Source organism: Dermochelys coriacea, chromosome 2 (assembly GCF_009764565.3).
Source record: "Dermochelys coriacea isolate rDerCor1 chromosome 2, rDerCor1.pri.v4, whole genome shotgun sequence".
NCBI lineage: Eukaryota > Metazoa > Chordata > Testudines > Dermochelyidae > Dermochelys > Dermochelys coriacea.
In genome coordinates this window covers 120754374-120775469 of record NC_050069.1, presented here as the reverse complement: position 1 = coordinate 120775469, position 21096 = coordinate 120754374, and the positions used below count along the sequence as shown (strand labels likewise).

The following is a 21096-nucleotide window of genomic DNA, read 5'->3' as shown; positions in this document are numbered from 1 at the left end:
TCCAGACTAACACGGCTACTCCTCTGATACATGCAGCAGTTTACCTTATCTCTGAGATGCCAACCATACAAAAAAAACCAAACAGAAGATTAATAAAAATATTCCAATTTAGTTAACTCTTAATTTATAATTAACTTTTCAAAAGGATGTTTGGCTGCATCAAAGTTCAAAATAAAAAGATGGAAAAATGCAGTGAACTTTCAGATGTGTATAATTTAACACTTCCTTGCACTGAAGAAATAAAGCTTGCATCATTTAGAGGATATAAGCCCATCATTTCCATAAGGGAAGTGAAAGCGGTTAAAAAAGCAAATTGTTAAAAACCTTGCTGTTCACAGAAGATATGCAATCTTGAATAAAAGAATGATTTCAGTAAAATCAAAAGCTTGAGAATAATTGGATTTAAACAGTAGATTTCAACATGTTAGCCATCTATGAAAGCAAGCTGTACCATTCTAAATAAGCTTATGCTCTAATAAATTTGTTAGTCTCTAAGGTGCCACAAGTACTCCTTTTCTTTTTGCGAATACAGACTAACACGGCTGCTACTCTGAAACCATTCTAAATAATATTCATTACACCAATTTTTTTCCTTCTCCTAAATATTTGTAACCTTTCAACTGTAAAGCCTTACAGTAAATAGTAGATTTTCACAGATCTAGAATTCGAAGGTTTTTTTAAGACCTACAAGATAAATACCCAGCTCAAAAACACAGATGTTGTCTAATTTCCATAATGCCTTTTGGAATCCAATAGGTATGCACATATGGTAATTCAAAGTTATAAGTACTCTCATTCACTTATTAGGAAAAAATTCTTTGTCACTGTTTCTGCTCACTGCAATCACAATCAAGGCACAATCTTTATGTATTTAAGAGATCCCTATATCACAATGATTTAGTGGAGCAACCCAGTTCCATCACTCAATCGACCTGAAGAGAAGTAAAACTATCAGTCATTCAGATTCTTTTGGTTTGAACTGTAGTTAAAACAAATAGTTTATATGCATGGTTCCAACAGTTGTAAATGGTTTAAGGGGATACATGAAGACTCTAATAACCTTGTGGTCTCATCTTAGTGTTTGTGGCGTAGAATGACCCAAAGATCCATAGATATTGATCTCTGGATTTTTTTAAAATATAATGCTAGAGGAAATGATTTATGACTATAAGTATAAGGAGAGAAAAATACTGAGATTACATGTAATTACAGAAGGGACAACTCATTTTCACCCTTAAGAGGAAAATAAACAGTACAACATAGGGGTATTTCAGAACCCTTAAAAAAATAAATAAATAAAAGTCTTGTGCATGTAATATAAGATTCTCATGTTTCTTTTCATAGCAATATGGGTTGCCTTGCTCAAAAATCTCAGGATCCATAACATTTCTGAACGATCACCGTAAGAGACACATTTTTAAAGGGGCAGTGTAAGATGAAACATAATACATGTCATATCTAACAAAAGAACTAGGTTTTGAACATTCCACCCTGGAGAGCTGGTGCCCCCATTCAATACCCTGTTGGCAGGTAACCCTGCAGCCCTCTTCTTTACATAAGAGATAGCAGCTAAAGCTCAGCATGGGGAATTAAGTTATAGCACCTCTCTCAGCTCTGCAATGGCTACCTGTTTCAGAGTAGCAGCCGTGTTAGTCTGTATTCGCAAAAAGAAAAGGAGTACCCGTGGCACCTTAGAGACTAACAAATTTATTAGAGCATAAGCTTTCGTGAGCTACAGCTCACTTCATCGGATGCATTTGGTGGAAAAAGCAGAGGAGAGATTTACACACACACACACAGTTTCATGTTCTCTGTGTGTGTGTGTGTGTATATAAATCTCTCCTCTGCTTTTTCCACCAAATGCATCCGATGAAGTGAGCTGTAGCTCACGAAAGCTTATGCTCTAATAAATTTGTTAGTCTCTAAGGTGCCACGGGTACTCCTTTTCTAATGGCTACCTGCTAAGTGACCTCAGCTGCAACTTAAAGACTGCAACCTCCCAGCTGGTCTCCAACCAACCAGCTCCTGAGGGCTCACTGGGGAGTCTAGGATCACAGAGAAAAATAAGCAGGCAACATGGAGGAAGGGAGATCATACTAGGAAGTAACTTTTTTTTTTTTTTTTGCAAGGATTGCATTCTAGTGAATTAAATTATTAAATTATTTTCTTCTGCTTTTTCACTCTGGCCCCTCTAAGCACAACAGCTTAAAATTCACCAGAATGTCATGGACTGTGCGTACAATATTTACATAAGTTAGCAAGTAGGAAATGTCCTTATTTATGCTAAAAACAAACACTTGTTCAGTTTTAATAATCAAAGCAAATTAAAGTCTAATTTATTTTTTATTATTTATGATGTTTACTTGTTGAATTTCCTCAGATTGATCAATGGAATGGACTAGATAGATTAATTTGTGTTGCTGGTTAGTTTCTCGTCAGGTTCACTTTTATGATATATATTTGCACGATACGGCAATAACTGGATGGCTAACATTATAGGAGAATATTAGTTTAAAAAATGTTTCCACTAGAATTAAAAAAAATAAGAAAAACCATTTCATTTAGTCTTAGGCTTTATGAAGACTTTTTTTGGTGTAAAAAAAAAAATTATATTTTGGTCAAAGTTGATCTGACATTTGGCCTGATCTTGTTCCCATTAGTTTCAACAAGAGCAGGATTGGTTCCAGGTACCTTTAAATGTAATCCTGTGACTTTAAATCCAGCTTCTCTACCATATGGGTTACAGAAGTTCCAAGTATGCATATTTCTCCTTAAAAAGAACTTTTTAAAAATAAAAATATAAATGAATATCAAAATTACTGGTTGTGATGTGCTAAAAATTCACAGGCTGTTCTGAAAAAGTAGGTTTCCTGAGTGAAATATAAATATGTTCCTTTTAGCAGAATCAGATCACGTCTCTTCTTTTAACATAATCAGGAAAAACCAATTTAAAACAAAACCAATGAAATATTTAAATTCAACTAACATTTCAGTCACAGAAAAAGAAATTATCTGTTAGTATTCAGTTAATGCTAGATGTTTCACTGAAATCTAGCACCTGGGTTTTTTTTCAAATTCTATATGACATGCATAGGAAAGTAATCTCTCTAGGGCACTTAAGAAACTTATCATATTAGATATCAATTAGAAACTGCCAATGTGATTATTGAACAATATTTATACTCCAAATTAACGATTTGGTAAATTTCCATAAGCTGTTTAAGGATTTGGATTTAAGGATTTGTCCGCATGGAGACTTGCTGTATGGCAAGCCAGGGTTTGAATGAACACCACATTAGCAGATCGCACACTAAGTCACCCTGGTTTTGTATCAGACATACTGTACGGGGGGGGGAGGGGGGAATCACTGTTATGAGCGCACTGAAATACAAAGGCATAAATGAAAAAAAGCACAGAGGTACATCCTTAACTCTGAATTTCCATATATTTAAACTGGAGCTTTGTGATTGTTGTGTGTTTTCTGTATTTACATTTACATAATGAGTAAAGCATTAAATAAAAACAGTATTTGTCCGGGAAGAACAAAACAATACTAGCCCTTTGCTGCCCCCTTCTGGAATATACAAAGATTCTCACAGAAAACAGGATTCAGGAATTCAGTAACCAAAAAATCATTTCTTAGTTTACAGCCCGAAGCCTCTTTAGCCAACACCAGACCGCAAAAATTCTCTCTAGCTTTTTCCAGGGTCATATCTCATACTCACAGACAGTTGCTTGGCTGGCTTGCCTGCCTTTTGCCTCTCAGTTTCTATTTTCCTTTCTCACTCTCCACACCCAAAAAAATAGTCAGCAAAAGCCCCTTTGCCCACCCAGTCTAAAACCCGTGGGCAGGTTCACAAAACTCTTTTGTTTTAGGTTGCGGGGAAGGGTAGGAGTATTTATGTTATGCTAATTGAAGGGTGAGTTCATATTCATCGACCTCATGGAGTTTTTTTTTTTAAACTGAGTTCTTAACAAGGTTTCACCCAGCATGTAACAATATTTAACATTTAATCTAATCTAACATTATTAGATTATTATAACACATGTAACCATCCATTTTTTGCAGATATCAGGTCTCTCTTTCTGAAAATGAGGTCCAAAGTGATAGACACACAAACACAGTAAGTCTCACCCACATTCAGTTAATATTTTTAAAAGGTGTCAACTAGAAAAATCTACTGTATATAACAAAATGTTGATAAAATGTAAAAGAAAAACTCCATAAGAAAACCTATCACGCATATGTGGTAACAGTCCCCCCCAACCCCGCAGCTTGTTCATATGAGTAACCCAACTACAGACCTATTTGTATACAAAGCCATGCCAAGAGAGTGCCTATTTTAGATTAACTGTGGGCCCCTCTCTCTGAAAATATTCCCCATGGTGAATAACAGTACTTGAATAATAATCCCAAAATGGAAGTCTATAGAACTACTTGCAAGCATAAAACAGAGTTTGAACCAAATCGTAGCATAGGCCTTACCTGTTGCAGATGCTGCACACAAATTCATTTGAGTTCTTTTTGTTCTAGCTGTTCTTTTTGTATCAGAGTGCACAAGACTATTCTCAGTTCTCTTTCTTTTCTTCATCTCTTTCACTTTCTGTCTTTGATGGACATGTTTGTGATGCCTGCTCATTTGACATCTATATTTAAATGCTTGGCCACATAATGAACATAGGAAGGGTTTGGGAGTTTTGTGTTTTGCCATATGCTCTTTCAGCTCAGCTCTGGGTGGACAGTAAAGAAATACAAATAAGGAAATTAGCAAACCCAAGCCAGAATTAGACTTAAGAATTCCCTCCACCTACCAAAAAAAGTGCAAGTCAATCAAAATAAACTTTATTATCTTCAGTGGCGGAAAACATTTTATTAGTTTTGGATAAAACATTCTCAAAAGGTAGGTGAAGATGTAATTGTATTTTAGAAATAGTTAGTTTCACGGGTGAGCAAATGATGTTAACATATCACAATTCCATGCTAAATACATGAAGTTATATATATTATATACACACACACACACACACACACACACACACACAGACTCCCATCAGCAACTAGATAAGATGTTCAAACATTTAGTACTTAGACACAGGACAAAGTTATATTTAACTTGTGTCCTTGAAATTATATTAATCTAGTAACTGCTTATGTTTTTTTAAATATTGCAAAAAATATGGATAAGCAAATGTCTTACAGTACGGTATTTATATATAATTTTTACTCACACTCTACAAGGTGAGGTTAGCATTCTTGTAAGTAGTTGTGACGTTACTGACATAATCTGTAACTGTATAGATCGCTGTTCCGACCACTGTTATATATTTGCAGCAAATATTCATAGATTCATAGATACTAAGGTCAGAAGGGACCATTCTGATCATCTAGTACGACCTCCTGCACAGCGCAGGCCACAGAATCTCACCCACCCACTCCTATGAAAAACCTCACCTATGTCTGAGTTATTGAAGTCCTTAAATCATGGTTTAAAGACTTCAAGGAGCAGAGAAGCCTCCCTCAAGTCAACCATGCCCCATGCTACAGAGGAAGGCGAAAAACCTCCAGGGCCTCTCCAATCTGCCCTGGAGGAAAATTCCTTCCCGACCCCAAATATGGCAATCAGCTAAACCCTGAGCATATGGGCAAGATTCACCAGCCAGATACTACAGAAAATTCTTTCCTGGGTAACTCAGATCCCATCCATCTAATATCCCATCTCAGGGGATTAGGCCTATTTACCCTGAATATTTAAAGATCAATTACTTACCAAAATCCCATTATCCCATCATACCATCTCCTCCATAAACTTATCAAGTAGAATCTTAAAGCCAGATAGATCTTTTGCCCCACTGCTTCCCTTGGAAGGCTATTCCAAAACTTCACTCCTCTGATGGTTAGAAACCTTTGTCTGATTTCAAGTCTAAACTTCCTGGTGGCAAGTTTATACCCATTTGTTCTTGTGTCCACATTGGTGCTGAGCTGAAATAATTCCTCTCCCTCTCCAGTATTTATCCCTCTGATATATTTATAGAGAGCAATCATATCTCCCCTCAACCTTCTTTAAGTTAGGCTAAACAAGCCAAGCTCCTTAAGTCTCCTTTCATAAGACAAGTTTTCCATTCCTCGGATCATCCTAGTAGCCCTTCTCTGTACCTGCTCCAGTTTGAATTCATCCTTTTTGAACATGGGAGACCAGAACTGCACACAGTATTCTAGGTGAGGTCTCACCAGTGCCTTGTATAATAGTACTAAAACCTCCTTATCCCTACTGGAAATGCCTCTCCTGATGCATCCCAAAACCGCATTAGCTTTTTTCACAGCCATATCACATTGGCAGCTCAGAGTCATCCTATGATCAACCAATACTCCAAGGTCCTTCTCCTATTCCGTTACTTCTAATTGATGCGTCCCCAACTTATAACTAAAATTCTTGTTATTAATCCTTAAATGCATAACCTTACACTTCTCACTATTAAATTTCATCCTATTACTATTACTCCAGTTTACAAGGTCATCCAGATCCTCCTCTATAATATCCCGATCCTACTCCGAATTGGCAATACCTCCCAGCTTTGTATCGTCTGCAAACTTTATTAGCACACTCCCACTTTTTGTGCCAAGGTCAGTAATAAAAAGATTAAATAAGATTGGTCCCAAAACCGATCCCTGAGGAACTCCACTGGTAACCTCCCTCCAGCCTGACAGTTCGCCTTTCAGTAGGACCCGTTGCAGTCTCCCCTTTAACCAATTCCTTATCCACCTTTTGATGTTCATATTGATCCCCATCTTCTCCAATTTAACTAATAATTCCCCATGTGGCACGGTATCAAATGCCTTACTGAAATCTAGGTAAATTAGATCCACTGCATTTCCTTTATCTAAAAAATCTGTTACTTTTTCAAAAAAGGAGATTAGGTTGGTTTGGCACGATCTACCTTTTGTAAAACCATGTTGTATTTTGTCCCATTTACCATTGACTTCAATGCCCTTAACTAATTTCTCCTTCAAAATTTTTTCCAGGACCTTGCATACTACAGATGTCAAACTAACTGGCCTGTAGTTACCCGGATCACTTTTTTTTCCTTTCTTAAAAATAGGAACTATATTAGCAATTCTCCAATCATTCGGTACTATTCCTGAGTTTACAGATTCATTAAAAATTCTTGCTAATGGGCTTGCAATTTCAGGTGCCAATTCCTTTAATATTCTTGGATGAAGATTATCTGGGCCCCCCGATTTAGTCCCATTAAGCTGTTTGAGTTTCGCTTCTACCTCAGATATGGTAATATCTGCCTGCATATCCTCATTCCCATTTGTCATGCTACCATTATCCCTAAGATCCTCTTTAGCCTTATTAAAGACTGAGACAAAGTATTTGTTTAGATATTGGGCCATGCCTAGATTATCTTTAACCTCCACACCAATCCTCAGTGTTAAGCGGCCCCACTTCTTCTTTCTTAGTTTTCTTCTTATTTATATGGCTATAGAACCTTTTACTATTGGTTTTAATTCCCTTTGCAAGGTCCAACTCTACTCGACTTTTAGCCTGTCTCACTTTATCCCTACATGTTCTGACCTCAATTAGGTAGCTTTCCTTGCTGATCCCTCCCATCTTCCACTCCCTGTATGCTTTCTGCTTCTTCTTAATCACCTCTCTAAGATGCTTGCTCATCCAGCTTGGTCTACAACTCCTGCCTATGAATTTTTTCCCCTTTCTTGGGATACAGGCTTCCGATAGCTTCTGCAGCTTTGATTTAAAGTAATCCCAGGCCTCCTCTACCTTTAGATCCAGAAGTTCTTCAGTCCAATCCACATCCCTAACTAATTTCCTTAATTTTTGAAAGTCAGCCCTTTTGAAATCAAAAACCCTAGTTGCAGATTTATTTTTGTTAATCCTTCCATTTAGTTTGAACTGAATTAGCTCATGATCACTTGAGCCAAGATTGTCCCCTACAACCATTTCTTCTATGAGGTCCTCGCTACTCACCAAAATTAAATCTAAAATGGCATCCCCTCTAGTCGGTTCAGCAACTACTTGATGAAGGAATCCATCAGCTATCGCATCTAGGAAAATCTGAGCCCTATTATTATTACTAGCACTGGTCCTCCAGTCTATATCTGGGAAGTTAAAGTCTCCCATGATCACGCAGTTTCCAGTAGTATTTACTTTATTAAAGACATTAAAAAGAGCTCTATCCATATCCAAATTAGATCCCGGAGGTCTATAGCACACCCCAAGCACTATCGTAGGAGAGGCTTTACTAGTTTTCTTCCCCAATGTAATTTTTGCACAGACGGACTCTGTCTTATCCATTGCATCGCTTCTTATTTCTTTACATTCTACCTCATCATTGATCTACAATGCTACTCCACCACCTTTGCCTTTATTTCTGTCTTTCCTAAACAGCACATACCCTTCAATACCTGTAGTCCAGTCATGACTACGATTCCACCATGTTTCTGTTATCCCTTTAATCTCTGGTTTCACTTCCTGCACCAGTAGCTCTAGTTCCTCCATTTTGTTACCTAGGCTCCTCGCATTGGTGTATAAACAGCTTAATTTTTGCTGTTTGGCCTCGCTCATATTTTGTACCCTATTAGGCACAGTCATTCTACAGCCAGTATACCCTATTAGACTAGTATCCACACCACCCTCGCTCCTTATATACATTCTCCTACCCATGGCTGTATCCTTTCTTACTTCGTCTTCTTCCCTCTCAATGCTAAAATCTGGCGTGGAGATTTCCTGGACATCTCCCAACCATCTCCCCCTAATTCCTAGTTTAAAGCTCTCTTTATCAGTTGTGCCAGCCTCCATCCTAGAAGTCTATTTCCTTCCCTACTCAGATGAAGTCCATCCCGAGAGAACTGTCCTCTGTCCGTGAATGCCTCCCAATGGCCATACATCCCAAAGCCCTCCTTATAGCACCACTGCCTAAACCATCTGTTGACAGTCATAATCTTGTCACACCTTTGTTGCCCTTCTCTAGGAACAGGAAGGATCCCGCTAAAGATCACCTGCACCTCAATTTCCTTAAGCGTCTTCCCCAGCCTAGCATAGTCTCCCTTAATACTTTCCAGCGAGAATCAAGCCGTATCATTTGTTCCCACAGGAAGGATAATTAGGGGATTCTTTCCCGCTCCCTTTAGGATCCTTTTCAACCTCAGGTCTACATCCCGTATCTTAGCACCCGGAAGACAGCACACCCTTCTATTCTCCTGATCAGCTCTAGTTACAGGCCTCTCTATTCTTCTCAATAAAGAGTCCCCGATCACATAGACCTGCCTTTTCCGGGTGACGGTGCTATTCTCCAGTCTCTCCCCTGTTCCCTCTGGCTGCAAGTTCTTTCCATTCCTATTTTCCCTTATAATCCTCTTCAACCCATCCTGTATCCTCCTGGGGCTCATATTTAGTGTAGTCTCCTTTGACTCTTCTGCTTTTCTTGTAGGACTAGCCTCTCTTCTCTTCTTCCTTACCCTTCCACCTTCAACATGTACCTGCTGAGCCCCTTCTTCATTTTCCAATTCTGCAAACCTATTCCTAAGCTCTATTTCTCCTTCACTAGCCCATCTTTTCCTCTGCCTGGTTCTTTTAGTCACATGCTTCCACTGACCACTTTCCTCACCCAGTCTCCCCTCAAAATTCCCCAGCCCTGCTTCCATCCGTGAGTCTGAGCTTTTCCCTTCAGATACCTCATATCTTGTATAAACGTTTTCGTGTAAGGGGGGGTGTCTATGGAGCGGTTATGGTTTGTTGGTTATGATTATGCTCTCTATATGTGTGTATCATTTTTGTAGCTAAAGTTATGAATAATGATTCTATACTGTCTGTATTTCAAATTTATGCTATGCTTATGGGTGACACCCTAGACAAGTTGCAGAGTAGCAGCCGTGTTAATCTGTATTCGCAAAAAGAAAAGGAGTACTTGTGGCCCCTTAGAGACTAACAAATTTATTTGAGCATAAGCTTTCGTGAGCTACAGCTCACTTCATCGGATGCATTTGTGAGCTGTAGCTCACGAAAGCTTATGCTCAAATAAATTTGTTAGTCTCTAAGGTGCCACAAGTACTCCTTTTCTTGTTGCCTAGACAAGTTGGTGTTAGCTCTGCCTAGCCTGCTTGATGGCCCATTAAGGACCATCAGCTATACAAATGACCCATTGAGAGGTTTCAGAGTAGCAGTCGTGTTAGTCTGTGTTCACAAAAAAGAAAATGAGGACTTGTGACACCTTAGAGACTAACAAATTTATTTGAGCATAAGCTTTCGTGAGCTACAGCTCACTTCATCGGATGCAAAGCTTATGCTCAAATTTGTTAGTCTCTAAGTTAGTCTCTATGGTGCCACAAGTACTCCTTTTCTTTTTTGGACCCACTGAGAGAAGGCAGATACATCTTGTGACTCAGTAAAGTATGCAGGGACTTGCCCATGTGACTCCAAACTCCATTTTGCTGTAATTTTCCACAGTAAGAACAAAGAGGTGTTCTTACACCTGGAAAAGACTATAAAAGGCTGATGCCTCATCTCCATCTTGTCTTCAATCCTGCTTCATACCTCTGGAGGGACATGCTGCAAACGGAAGCTCTAACAAAGGACTGATGACCCATCCCAGCTGTGGATGTACTCCAGAGGCTTGATTTGAACCTGCCGTTTATTCTATCACTGCTACAAGCCTGAACCAAGAACTTTGCCATTTCTGTATGTAATGATTCCATGTAACCAATTCTTGCTCTCATCTATATCTTTTTCCTTTTATGAATAAACCTTTACATTTTAGATTCTAAAGGATTGGCAACAGCATGATTTGTGGGTAAGATTAACTTGTATATTGACCTGGGTCTGGGGCTTGGTCCTTTGGGATCGAGAAAACCTTTTTTCTTTTACTGGGGTATTGGTTTTCATAACCATTTGTCCCCATAACGAGTGGCACTGGTGGCGATACTGGGAAACTGGAGTGTCTAAGGGAATTGCTTGTGTGACTTGTGGTTAGCCAGTGGGGTAAAACCAAAGTCTTCTCTGTTTGGCTGGTTTGGTTTGCCTTGGTATGCATAGAAACCCCAGCCTTGGGCTGTAACTGCCCTGCTTTAAGCAATTTCTCCTGAATTGGCACTCTCAGTTGAGTCCCACCAGAACCAGCATTGTTACAGTAGTACTTTCATAATATACCAGTATAGTACCATTATTAAGGGGAAGACCTAAGAAGGATAAACCAGGTCCAACAATTTTACTATCTGGGAACAGTTAGTGCTGCAGAAGACAATTAGGAACCCACAATGAGTATTTGTGGAGTATTAGGGCTAGTCTACACTGGCAACGCTAAAGTGCAGCCGCAGCAGCACATTAACGTGGCTTGTGTGGTTGCGGTGCAGCGCTGGGAGAGAGCTCTCCCAGCGTTCTTAAAAAAACACTTCCAAGAGGAGTGCGGCTCCCAGCGCTGGTGCATGGTCTACACTGGCGCTTTACAGCACTGAAACTTGCTGTGCTTGGGGGGGAATGGGGGGTGTTTTTTCACACCCCCGAGCGAGAAAGTTGCAGCGCTGTAAATTGCCAGTGTAGACAAGCCCTTACAAATAAAATAGCATGTTTTAGAAACCAGGACATTGCTTTCTGGTTCTGCTTTTCTGGTACTAATTTTTTTATAGTTATTGAAAAGTCAACCTTTGTTTTTAAATCTAAACCAGTTTTCTTTTTCTGCTGTGCAATTATCAATAATACAGTTAGATGACTACTTTTCTCTTGCCGTTATTGAACTAAGGGACTTCTATACCACTCATGTGGTAATCTCGTCTTTAAAAGTGTGTGGATTTTTTTGTTTTTAAAATACTGTGATAATCAGTCAGAAAAACATCACCACTTTAAATAGCAGGAGGCTATAACAAGATATAAAGTATACCCCTTCTTTCCAGAGACAGTGTCTTCTTGAATTCAACTAGTTGAAAAAGCAGGAAAAAGAGTCAACGGTGGAGGGGAAAACTCTTTAGGATGAGAGTCTTTTACGTACATTTTAAAACTGCAGCTGCAATCTTGGAACCCAATTGATTCATGATAATTCATGACATTTTTTAAATAAATATTTTTATGGAAATGTGTTCAGCTTTCCTTCAGTATATAGCATTAGCATTATAGCATATATGTCTTCAGTTTAACCTTGAATGATAATATATACAGATAAGCATGACAGGCAACATTTATTGTTGGTGTAATTCTACTGAGGTTAATTAAATTAATTACAGTAGGAATGAATTTAGCTTTATTTTACCCTTAAACTTTCATTATTTTATCATGTTGTTCAAATATGGATACTTCTTGTGTATTACTGCCAAAAAACACTAAACTGTTACTACGGCATTTGAAATCTGAACCATCATGCAAAGCTTGTGAAAATAACTCTCTTACACAAAACTGGGATCAAGATCAAACCAGGTCATAGGCAGATTTTTGCATTAATAAAAGATATTGTCTTTGAAAATAAGTATAGGCACAATAGTATGTGAAGAACTATATAGGCAGTATATTTTGTCAAGCTTTGAAGGACTAAAATAATCTTAGAGAGACAAAGTGGGTGAGGTAATATCTTTTATTGGACCAACTTTTGTTGGTGAGAGAGACTAGCTTTCAAGCTACACAGAACTCTTCTTCAGGTCTGGGAAAGGTACTTAGGCTGCACCTTCACTGCAAAGCAAAAGTGTCTGTCCCCTGGGTGCTGGCTTGACTCAAGCTCGGCCCCTCCGGCCCTGCAGGGTTGGGACCCTCGGTCAGCACACTTTCAGTGTAGGTGGAAGAGGGTTAGGCTTAATCCCAGGCACAAGCACGAGTTTATGTTGCAGTATAGACATACCCTCAGATTGTCATAGCTAAATACAAGGCGGAACAGATTGCTTAGCATGTTTTTTGTCCTATAACTGAAGAGGTGTTAATGGGCCACTTCACCTTGAATGGCTCCTCAGAAAGTGTGTTAACAACTTACGCTAAACAATCTGTTCCACCTTGTATTTAGCTGTGACACTATCTTTCCCAGTCCTGAAGAGCAGTTCTGTGAAGCTCAAAAGCTTGTCTCTTTCACCAACAGAAGTTGGTCCAATAAACGATATTACCTCACCCACCTTGTCTCTAATATCCCAGGACCAACACAGATAAGCTTATTTTGTTTGCTGTGTAGTCATAGAATATTTTTAAAAAGATCTGGCAAGGGCCTTTTGGGAGGGAACGGGAAGCTGATGTTCGCATGTCAGTGTGAAAACAGAAGCAAACAAATCTGAGTAAGAATACTTTCATTTGTGGCAAGTAAAGTATAACTTCATAGAAAACTATTTTATTTGACACCTGGTATCATAACCATATTTTCATTGTTCACAGAGTATTCACTGAGAATTTGTTTGTGGTTTATCACGATTGAATGAGCCGAATATTTTAGCAACAACAAAAATCTTGAAAGTGTAGGAAGTGAAGAAAAACAGAAAATGAGATATTAGCTGTTACATGAATATTAATGATTAATATAACCAACCCCAAGACAAAACAACAGTGTTAGGAGGTGACCTGTGAAATTCCATCAACTTTAGCAATATGTGCTAAATGCCCTGCAACAGCTTGGTGAAGAAGAGAGGCATTCAGCACATTTCAGAGTAGCAGCCGTGTTAGTCTGTATTCGCAAAAAGAAAAGGAGTACTTTTGGCACCTTAGAGACTAACAAATTTATTTGAGCATAAGCTTTCATGAGCTACCTCACGAAAGCTTATGCTCAGATAAATTTGTTAGTCTCTAAGGTGCCAAAAGTACTCCTTTTCTTTTTATAAATTCATTAGAGACTTCTTAGATTTTAGCAGTTAACTTTTCTTTGAAATCTTTGGGGAATTTACTTGATACAAATGCAGAGGAATCAAGAGTGGTCTGGGGGGTTTTCCGACTGGTTTTTGAATGTTATAATTCTTGACATCTGATTTGGGTCCATTTATTCTTTTATGTAGAGACTGTCCAGTTTGACCAATGTACATGGCAGAGGGGCATTGCCGGCACATGATGGCATATATCACATTGGTAGATGCGCAGGTGAAAAGCCTCTGATAGTGTGGCTGATGTGATTAGGCCCTATGATGGTGTCCCCTGAATAGATATGTGGACCGAGTTGGCAACGGGCTTTGTTGCAAGGATAGGTCTCTAGGTTAGTGGTTCTGTTGTGTGGGGTGTGGTTGCTGGTGAGTATTTACTTCAGGTTGGGGGGCTGTCTGTAAGCAAGGACTGGCCTGTCTCCCAAGATCTGTGAAAGTGATGGGTCGTCCTTCAGGATAGGTTGTAGATCCTTGATGATGCATTGGAGAGGTTTTAGTTGGGGGCTGAAGGCGATGGCTAGTGGCGTTCTGTTATTTTCTTTGTTGGGCCTGTCCTGTAGTAGGTGACTTCTGGGTACTCTTCTGGCTCTGTCAATCTGTTTCTTCACTTCAGCAGCTGGGTATTGTAGTTGTAAGAATGCATGACAGAGATCTTGTAGATGTTTGTCTCTGTCTGAGGGGTTGGAGCAAATGCGGTTATATCGTAGAGCTTGGCTGTAGACAATGGATCGTGTGGTATGATCTGGATGAAAGCTAGAGGCATGTAGGTAGGAATAGCGGTCAGTAGGTTTCCGATATAGGGTGGTGTTTATGTGACCATCGCGTATTAGCACCATAGTGTCCAGGAAGTGGATCTCTTGTGTGGACTGGTCCAGGCTGAGGTTGATGGTGGAATTCCTCAAGGGCTTCTTTTCCATGGGTCCAGAAGATGAAGATGTCATCAATGTAGTGCAAGTAGAGTAGGGGCATTAGAGGACGAGAGCTGAGGAAGCGTTGTTATAAATCAGCCATAAAAATGTTGGCATACTGTGGGGCCATGCGGCTACCCATTGCAGTGCCGCTGATTTGAAGGTATACATTGTTCCCAAATGTGAAATAGTTATGGGTGAGGACAAAGTCACGAAGTTTAGCCTCCAGGTTAGGCGTGACATTATCAGGGATACTGTTCCTGACGGCTTGTAGTCCATCTGTGTGTGGAATGTTGGTGTAGAGGGCTTCTACATCCATAGTGGCTAGGATGGTGTTTTTAGGAAGATCACCAATGGATTGTAGTTTCCTCAGAAAGTCAGTGGTGTCTCGAAGATAGCTGGGAGTGCTGGTAACGTAGGGTCTGAGGAGGGAGTCTACATAGCCAGACAATCCTGCTGTCAGGGTGCTAATGCCCGAGATGATGGTTTTTGAATTATAACATTCAAAAACCAGTCGGAGAACACTTCAATCTCTCCGTTCACTCGATTACAGACCTGAGGGTGGCTATCCTTCAACAAAAAAACTTCAGAAACAGACTCCAACGAGAGACTGCCGAATTGGAATTAATTTGCAAACTGGATACAATTAATTTAGGCTTGAATCGAGACTGGGAATGGATGAGTCATTACACAAAGTAAAACTATTTCCCCATGTTATTTCTCCCCCCCCACCCCACCCCCCATTGTTCTTCAAAAAGAAAAGGAGTACTTGTGGCACCTTAGAGACTAACAAATTTATTAGAGCATAAGCTTTCGTGAGCAAGCTTATGCTCTAATAAATTTGTTAGTCTCTAAAGTGCCACAAGTACTCCTTTTCTTTTTGCGAATACAGACTAACACGGCTGCTACTCTGAAACCTGTCATTGTTCTTCAGATGTTCTTGTTAACTGCTGGAAATGGCCTACATTGCTTGTCACCATGAAAGGTTCCCCCCCCCCGGGGCTGCTGGTGATGGCTCATCTTAAGTGATCACTCTCCTTACAGCGTGTATGATAAAACCCACTGTTTCATGTTCTCTGTGTAAGTATATAAATCTCCCCACTGTATTTTCCACCAAATGCATCTGATGAAGTAAGCTGTAGCTCCCGAAAGCTTATGCTCAAATAAATTTGTTAGTCTCTAAGGTGCCACAAGTACTCCTTTTCATTCAGCACATTGTTACCTAGGGGGAAAAAAGTGTGTGTCTTTTTCTCCCCCACTTCAGCCAATGCCATCCAGCCTCACCTGGATTGCCAGTTCTCTAGTGTGATGCCCCAGCAAGCATTGTACTGTCAATATCACAAAGGCTGGATTACTCAGCCAACTACTATAGTAGACAGGGCAAAAAAATGCCCATTTTTTTTTATATTACACAGTTTTGCAAAGATTTTGATTTGCAAAGATTTCAAGATAATGTTAAAAATAAAAAGGCACTTACCTGACCCTCCACCCACAATATATGCCAGCTCCATGCTTCAGCGGGTTGCAGTAGTCAATATGACATCACCAACAAGGTGTCATGATAGAGCTGAAGCCGGCGACTCAAGAAGGTCTGAATGTCCCAGGACCCAAGTAAGAAATATGTGAGCTTTTAATTAACAACGTGCTGAATGCCTCTCATAGCTTGGTTGCTAATGGCATTCAGCACATATTGCTAAAGTTGATGGATTTTTATCAGTTTTCTTTAAAGGTTACTAATCTTGCCATTTCTCCCAAATCTCATTAATATATCACACACAAATGTTACATTCAAAGATTATTAAGGTTGTAAAGTTAGTTCTTGTCCCAGACTTTCTACTCAGCCAGTCCTAGTTCTCCCCACAAGTTTTCCCCTTGTCAGATATGTTCCCCCAGTTCTCTCCCTTCCATCCCTTGGCCCTCTGGTTCCCAGTGATAATCTGTTCATCCACCAATCCCAGTCTTTTTGCCCACCCCAAATCTCAATCCCAGTTTTCACCCCTTTTCCCAAACTTCTTGTCCCCTTCTACTCCCTTCCCACCCTCCAGACCACTCTTGATTCCTCTGCATTTGTATCAAGTAAATTCCCCAAAGATTTCAAAGAAAGAAGTTAACTGCTAAAATCTAAGAAGTCTCTAATGAATTTATAAAAAGAAAAGGAGTACTTGTGGCACCTTAGAGACTAACAAATTTATCTGAGCATAAGCTTTCGCGAGGTAGCTCACGAAAGCTTATGCTCAAATAAATTTGTTAGTCTCTAAGGTGCCACAAGTCCTCCTTTTCTTTTTGCGAATACAGACTAACACGGCCGCTACTCTGAAGCCTATTGAATTTATGTGAACTATGATTTCTTTTCGCTCAAATTTCAGCAGATTTTCAAAGGGACGACAAAAAGCATGTGATATAATCAAATTTTAAGGCCACGATCCAGGTATATTTGTGGGGCTTTAGGGAGCCTTCCATATGTTAGATAAGAAGAAAATCCTGCTTCTCGCAGATGATGGAAAGAGAGCCCCCTGTAGCTATCTATTGGTAGCAGGAAGCAGCTTGACTGCTCAGGACAAGCTGTCTGGCTGCAAATGTGTCACTACCACGTAGGGCTAGATGACTTTTTATTAACTATTATTCTTCAAAATGCTCTTTGGACAGAAAACTGGGTTTTGACTAAATTACATTTTTCATTAAAAGTATCTGCTTTCTATGGAAAATTTTGACTTTGTCAAAACAAAACAAAACCAACAACCAGAAAATCACAAACTTTTAGCTGAAAACTTAAAATTTTGATTTTAAATGCCGTCAGTTTCTCATGGGAGTTTAATTTGGGTGTCTCATGCTGCCATTCTCCTCTCCTGGCCACCAACATCCCACGACCATGTGGTGCCTGTTCTTTTCTGCCCTGCCTAATGGTATCTGAAAGGGGAGGGCGGTAAGGGAAGAGTACTGAAGGTACCTGTTCTGGTCCCCCCATCACCAATGTCCTTTAGAGTTGAGGATGCTTGATTCAGTGCCCCAGAGTGGCCATAGAGGACCTCTAGTGCATGACCTCTCTTTCCCATAACAGCATAAGATCCTTTGTATTCAGAACCCAAGTTACCTTTTCCCCACCTCATGTCTCTGTGATAGAGAGCCATTATAGAACTCTCTATCCCTCGGATAGCAGCAGCAGGATGTGGTGTTTCCCAAACACAGGAAATCCCACCACATTATTTTTAAAAACCTGTGTTTTTCTTTTAACACCCCCACTCCCTCACCCTTTTATATTAAATATTCACATGTAGGGCTGTACCATTCCCTGAACATCACTATTTACAGTAACAGGATGCAGCATTAAAAACCCAATAAATTATTGATTTTAATAAATATTTATGAAATAGTTTGCTATATTTTAATAACCAAGAAACTAGAAAAAGAGACAAACACCTAGTAAAGCATACAAATTAAAAAGCTACCTACATTTGGAAGAACCATCTTTCACATTCGGTGCACGGATGTGGTCTGGAACTGTAGTTGTGGGTGCAAAGATGCTCGCAGACCTTACTCCACTCTCCGTCTGTGTTAAAAAGCCATAGATCACTGAAACGTATCAGTGTCAGAGGAAACAGAAATAGAAGTAAATACAGAAAATATCACTAATTCTTCCTAAAACTATATATTTGACCATGTTCAGCAATCTTCCTTGTTTTCAGCTATACATTTGTTTCCCTATTCATAAAATGTACGTAACAGCTACATCACAGCCAAGTAAGTATTAGTTAATGTTTATAGTGGGAATGTAGTGGTTTGAAGATAAAAATAGCAAAGTGTTGTCATTAAACTAGAGACAGAGTAAATCAACATAAAGTTACTTTTCCCATTACATGTGACATGACTTTCAAGTCCTAATAGTCCAGGAGAAGTTAAAAAGTTAAAGTCTAACTTTTTTTTTTTTTAAATAAAAACAAATATTTAGAATCCACAGATTATAGTTTAAAATGAGATGCAATTCTGTAGAGTAACATTTTCATAAAAAGGTACATTTGCAAAAGCTTATTCAACACACACATTTATATTGCACCTGCCTGTAACCAATTTCCCAGTAACACTAAGATTATTTGTTATAGCTCATCACAGATGGTTATCAACTCTGGTCCACTGCTTGTTCAGGGAAAGCCCCGGCGTGCCAGGCCGGTTTGTTTACCTTCCGCATCTGCGGGTTTTGCTGATCGCAGCTCCCACTGGCCGCGATTAGCCACTGCAGGCCAATGGGGGCTGCAGGAAGAACGGCCAGCACATCCCTCGGCCCGCGCCGCTTCCAGCAGCCCCCATTGGCCTGGGGCGGCAAACCGCGGCCAGTGGGAACTGCGATCAGCCGAACCTGCGGATGCGGTAGGTAAACAAACTGGCTCAGCCCACCAGGGGCTTTCCCTGAACAAGCGGTGGACCAGAGTTGAGAACCACTGTACTACATGCTGAAACTCTATAAGTACATCTTTGTAACTCCCCAATATACATTATGCTTACAGATGGGTTTAGGAGGGTGAAAATATGAGAAAAATAAATGTTTGAGACTTACCAATAAAATCACATGCAGACATTTAAACAAGTCACCATAATGGAAAGATATATGCAGATTTCTCACTTGCTCAGTTTCATAAAAAGATGAACACTTTGTGCAAAGAAAGAGATTAGGTTTTCCATGATGGTTGTTCCTGTGCATTTTCCATGTACTTGGCAACATAAAAATTCTCTCGCAAATCAGACACTGGTAGCTCTCTTTTACCGGCTTGTGTGTTTTTAAATTATTTTTCATTAAGTTCTATTCAGTCATGCAGCAATTGCAATAAACACATCTGAAGCCCTCATCCCCATCATGACATTTAACATGGATTTTATAAGCACCTTTTGACTTCAGTTCTTGGTCACATATGTTGCAGTGTTGTATTCTTTCAGCACTTGATTTTAAAGTGCAAATACCTTTCAAAGGCTGAGCTAAGCCACTGTTTTCAGGTCTGACCTTCTTCTGACTTTTACTATTTTCTTGTTTGAAAACTTTAGTTGTTTTCACTTCTACCTCTAAGGTTTGAGTTTTAATGCTGGAAATGTGACACAGGCCAAGTGACATGAGATGTTCAAATTAGGCTTCCTCCTCATTTTTGCTTTTTTTAAGATTCATTGGGGTCTGTGGAATATGAGAGGAATATAAGCAGGGCTCCTCAAGCTGAAACTGACCTGCTTCTTCTTCAAACAGTGTGTTTACCTTACAAGAATGAGAGCCATTAGGATTATCACGGTAACTCCCCAGGCTCACATCACAGCATTCAGGGCTCATTTTATGAAGCATCTGGTACATGGGCAACAAATGACATCTTTGCAAGGTTTTCTTCATTTTCTTTGTTTTCTTGGCTGATTTCATCCCCTATGCTGTATGAGTCATCTTCATCTGGGCCCATTTCAAGGCACTCAGAAATGTGGCAAATTCTACCCTGTTTGTGAATGTTAGTCATAGGAGTTCTGATTCTATTCTTGATACTGCTTGTGAACTGACAAAATTTGCACCTGTACACTTCAACCAAAAACATTTCCACCAGGTTGGCAATTTGGGTTTCAAAGCCTTCTGTCCCAGAGGCATAAAATCTGGATGTTGTGATCTCCTCAGGTTTGTGGAAGGAATGTACTGGTATTTATATTTAAATTCATTCATCTTCAAAAAGTGCAAGTACACAAGTCTATAAGAGAAACATAAATAAAGCAGTTAATAACTGTTCTATGATCTGCAAAGCTGGTATATCAGCAATCTTCTCCAGAAGAAGATAATTTATCTTAAATCTTCAGTAATACTAAGCAAGATATACATAAAGTGCCTATTTACATTTTCCCAACTAGAGATTGATGCATACTATGCTATGGTATATTCATATTTCAATTATTATTGTTGTCTTTTCTCAGAAGTTACAACAAGAGGACCTAGGGTCAGATTATAATCTAAATTGCATCAGGGTATATAAAATCCAAGGGTGAAATCATAGGGTGGCAACATAAAAATTCTCTCGCAAATCAGACACTGGTAGCTCTCTTTTACCGGCTTGTGTGTTTTTAAATTATTTTTCATTAAGTTCTATTCAGTCATGCAGCAATTGCAATAAACACATCTGAAGCCCTCATCCCCATCATGACATTTAACATGGATTTTATAAGCACCTTTTGACTTCAGTTCTTGGTCACATATGTTGCAGTGTTGTATTCTTTCAGCACTTGATTTTAAAGTGCAAATACCTTTCAAAGGCTGAGCTAAGCCACTGTTTTCAGGTCTGACCTTCTTCTGACTTTTACTATTTTCTTGTTTGAAAACTTTAGTTGTTTTCACTTCTACCTCTAAGGTTTGAG

General features: G+C 39.4%; 1 protein-coding gene and 1 long non-coding RNA gene across 7 annotated transcripts in view; both read right to left on the bottom strand.

The window, feature by feature from the left end:
* Window positions 1-20459, bottom strand: part of LOC119850453 (zinc finger protein 69-like) — a 31856-nt gene extending 11397 nt beyond the window's left edge. For 2 of the 6 annotated variants that reach the window (XR_006279042.1, XM_043508385.1), the window contains exons 1-3: window positions 19286-20459; window positions 18187-18283; window positions 4487-4731 (exon numbers count right to left, since the gene is read on the bottom strand). Coding sequence is in view for 3 of the 6 variants with exons in the window: in XM_043508385.1 (XP_043364320.1) it covers window positions 4487-4731; window positions 18187-18283; window positions 19286-19307 (364 nt within the window). In the remaining 3 variants the exon portion in view is untranslated. Of the gene's footprint in view, window positions 1-2690; window positions 3382-4486; window positions 4732-12000; window positions 12147-16213; window positions 16328-18186; window positions 18284-19285 lie in introns of those variants that run through there. The other 4 variants (XR_006279044.1, XR_006279043.1, XM_043508387.1 and 1 more) reach the window with 4 other exon arrangements.
* LOC122458781 lies at window positions 690-2671 on the bottom strand. The gene is made up of 2 exons (XR_006279046.1): window positions 1959-2671; window positions 690-1627 (listed from the first exon to the last, which is right to left on the bottom strand). It is a non-coding gene; the product is annotated as an uncharacterized LOC122458781 (long non-coding RNA).
* Window positions 20460-21096: the final 637 nt, after the last annotated feature.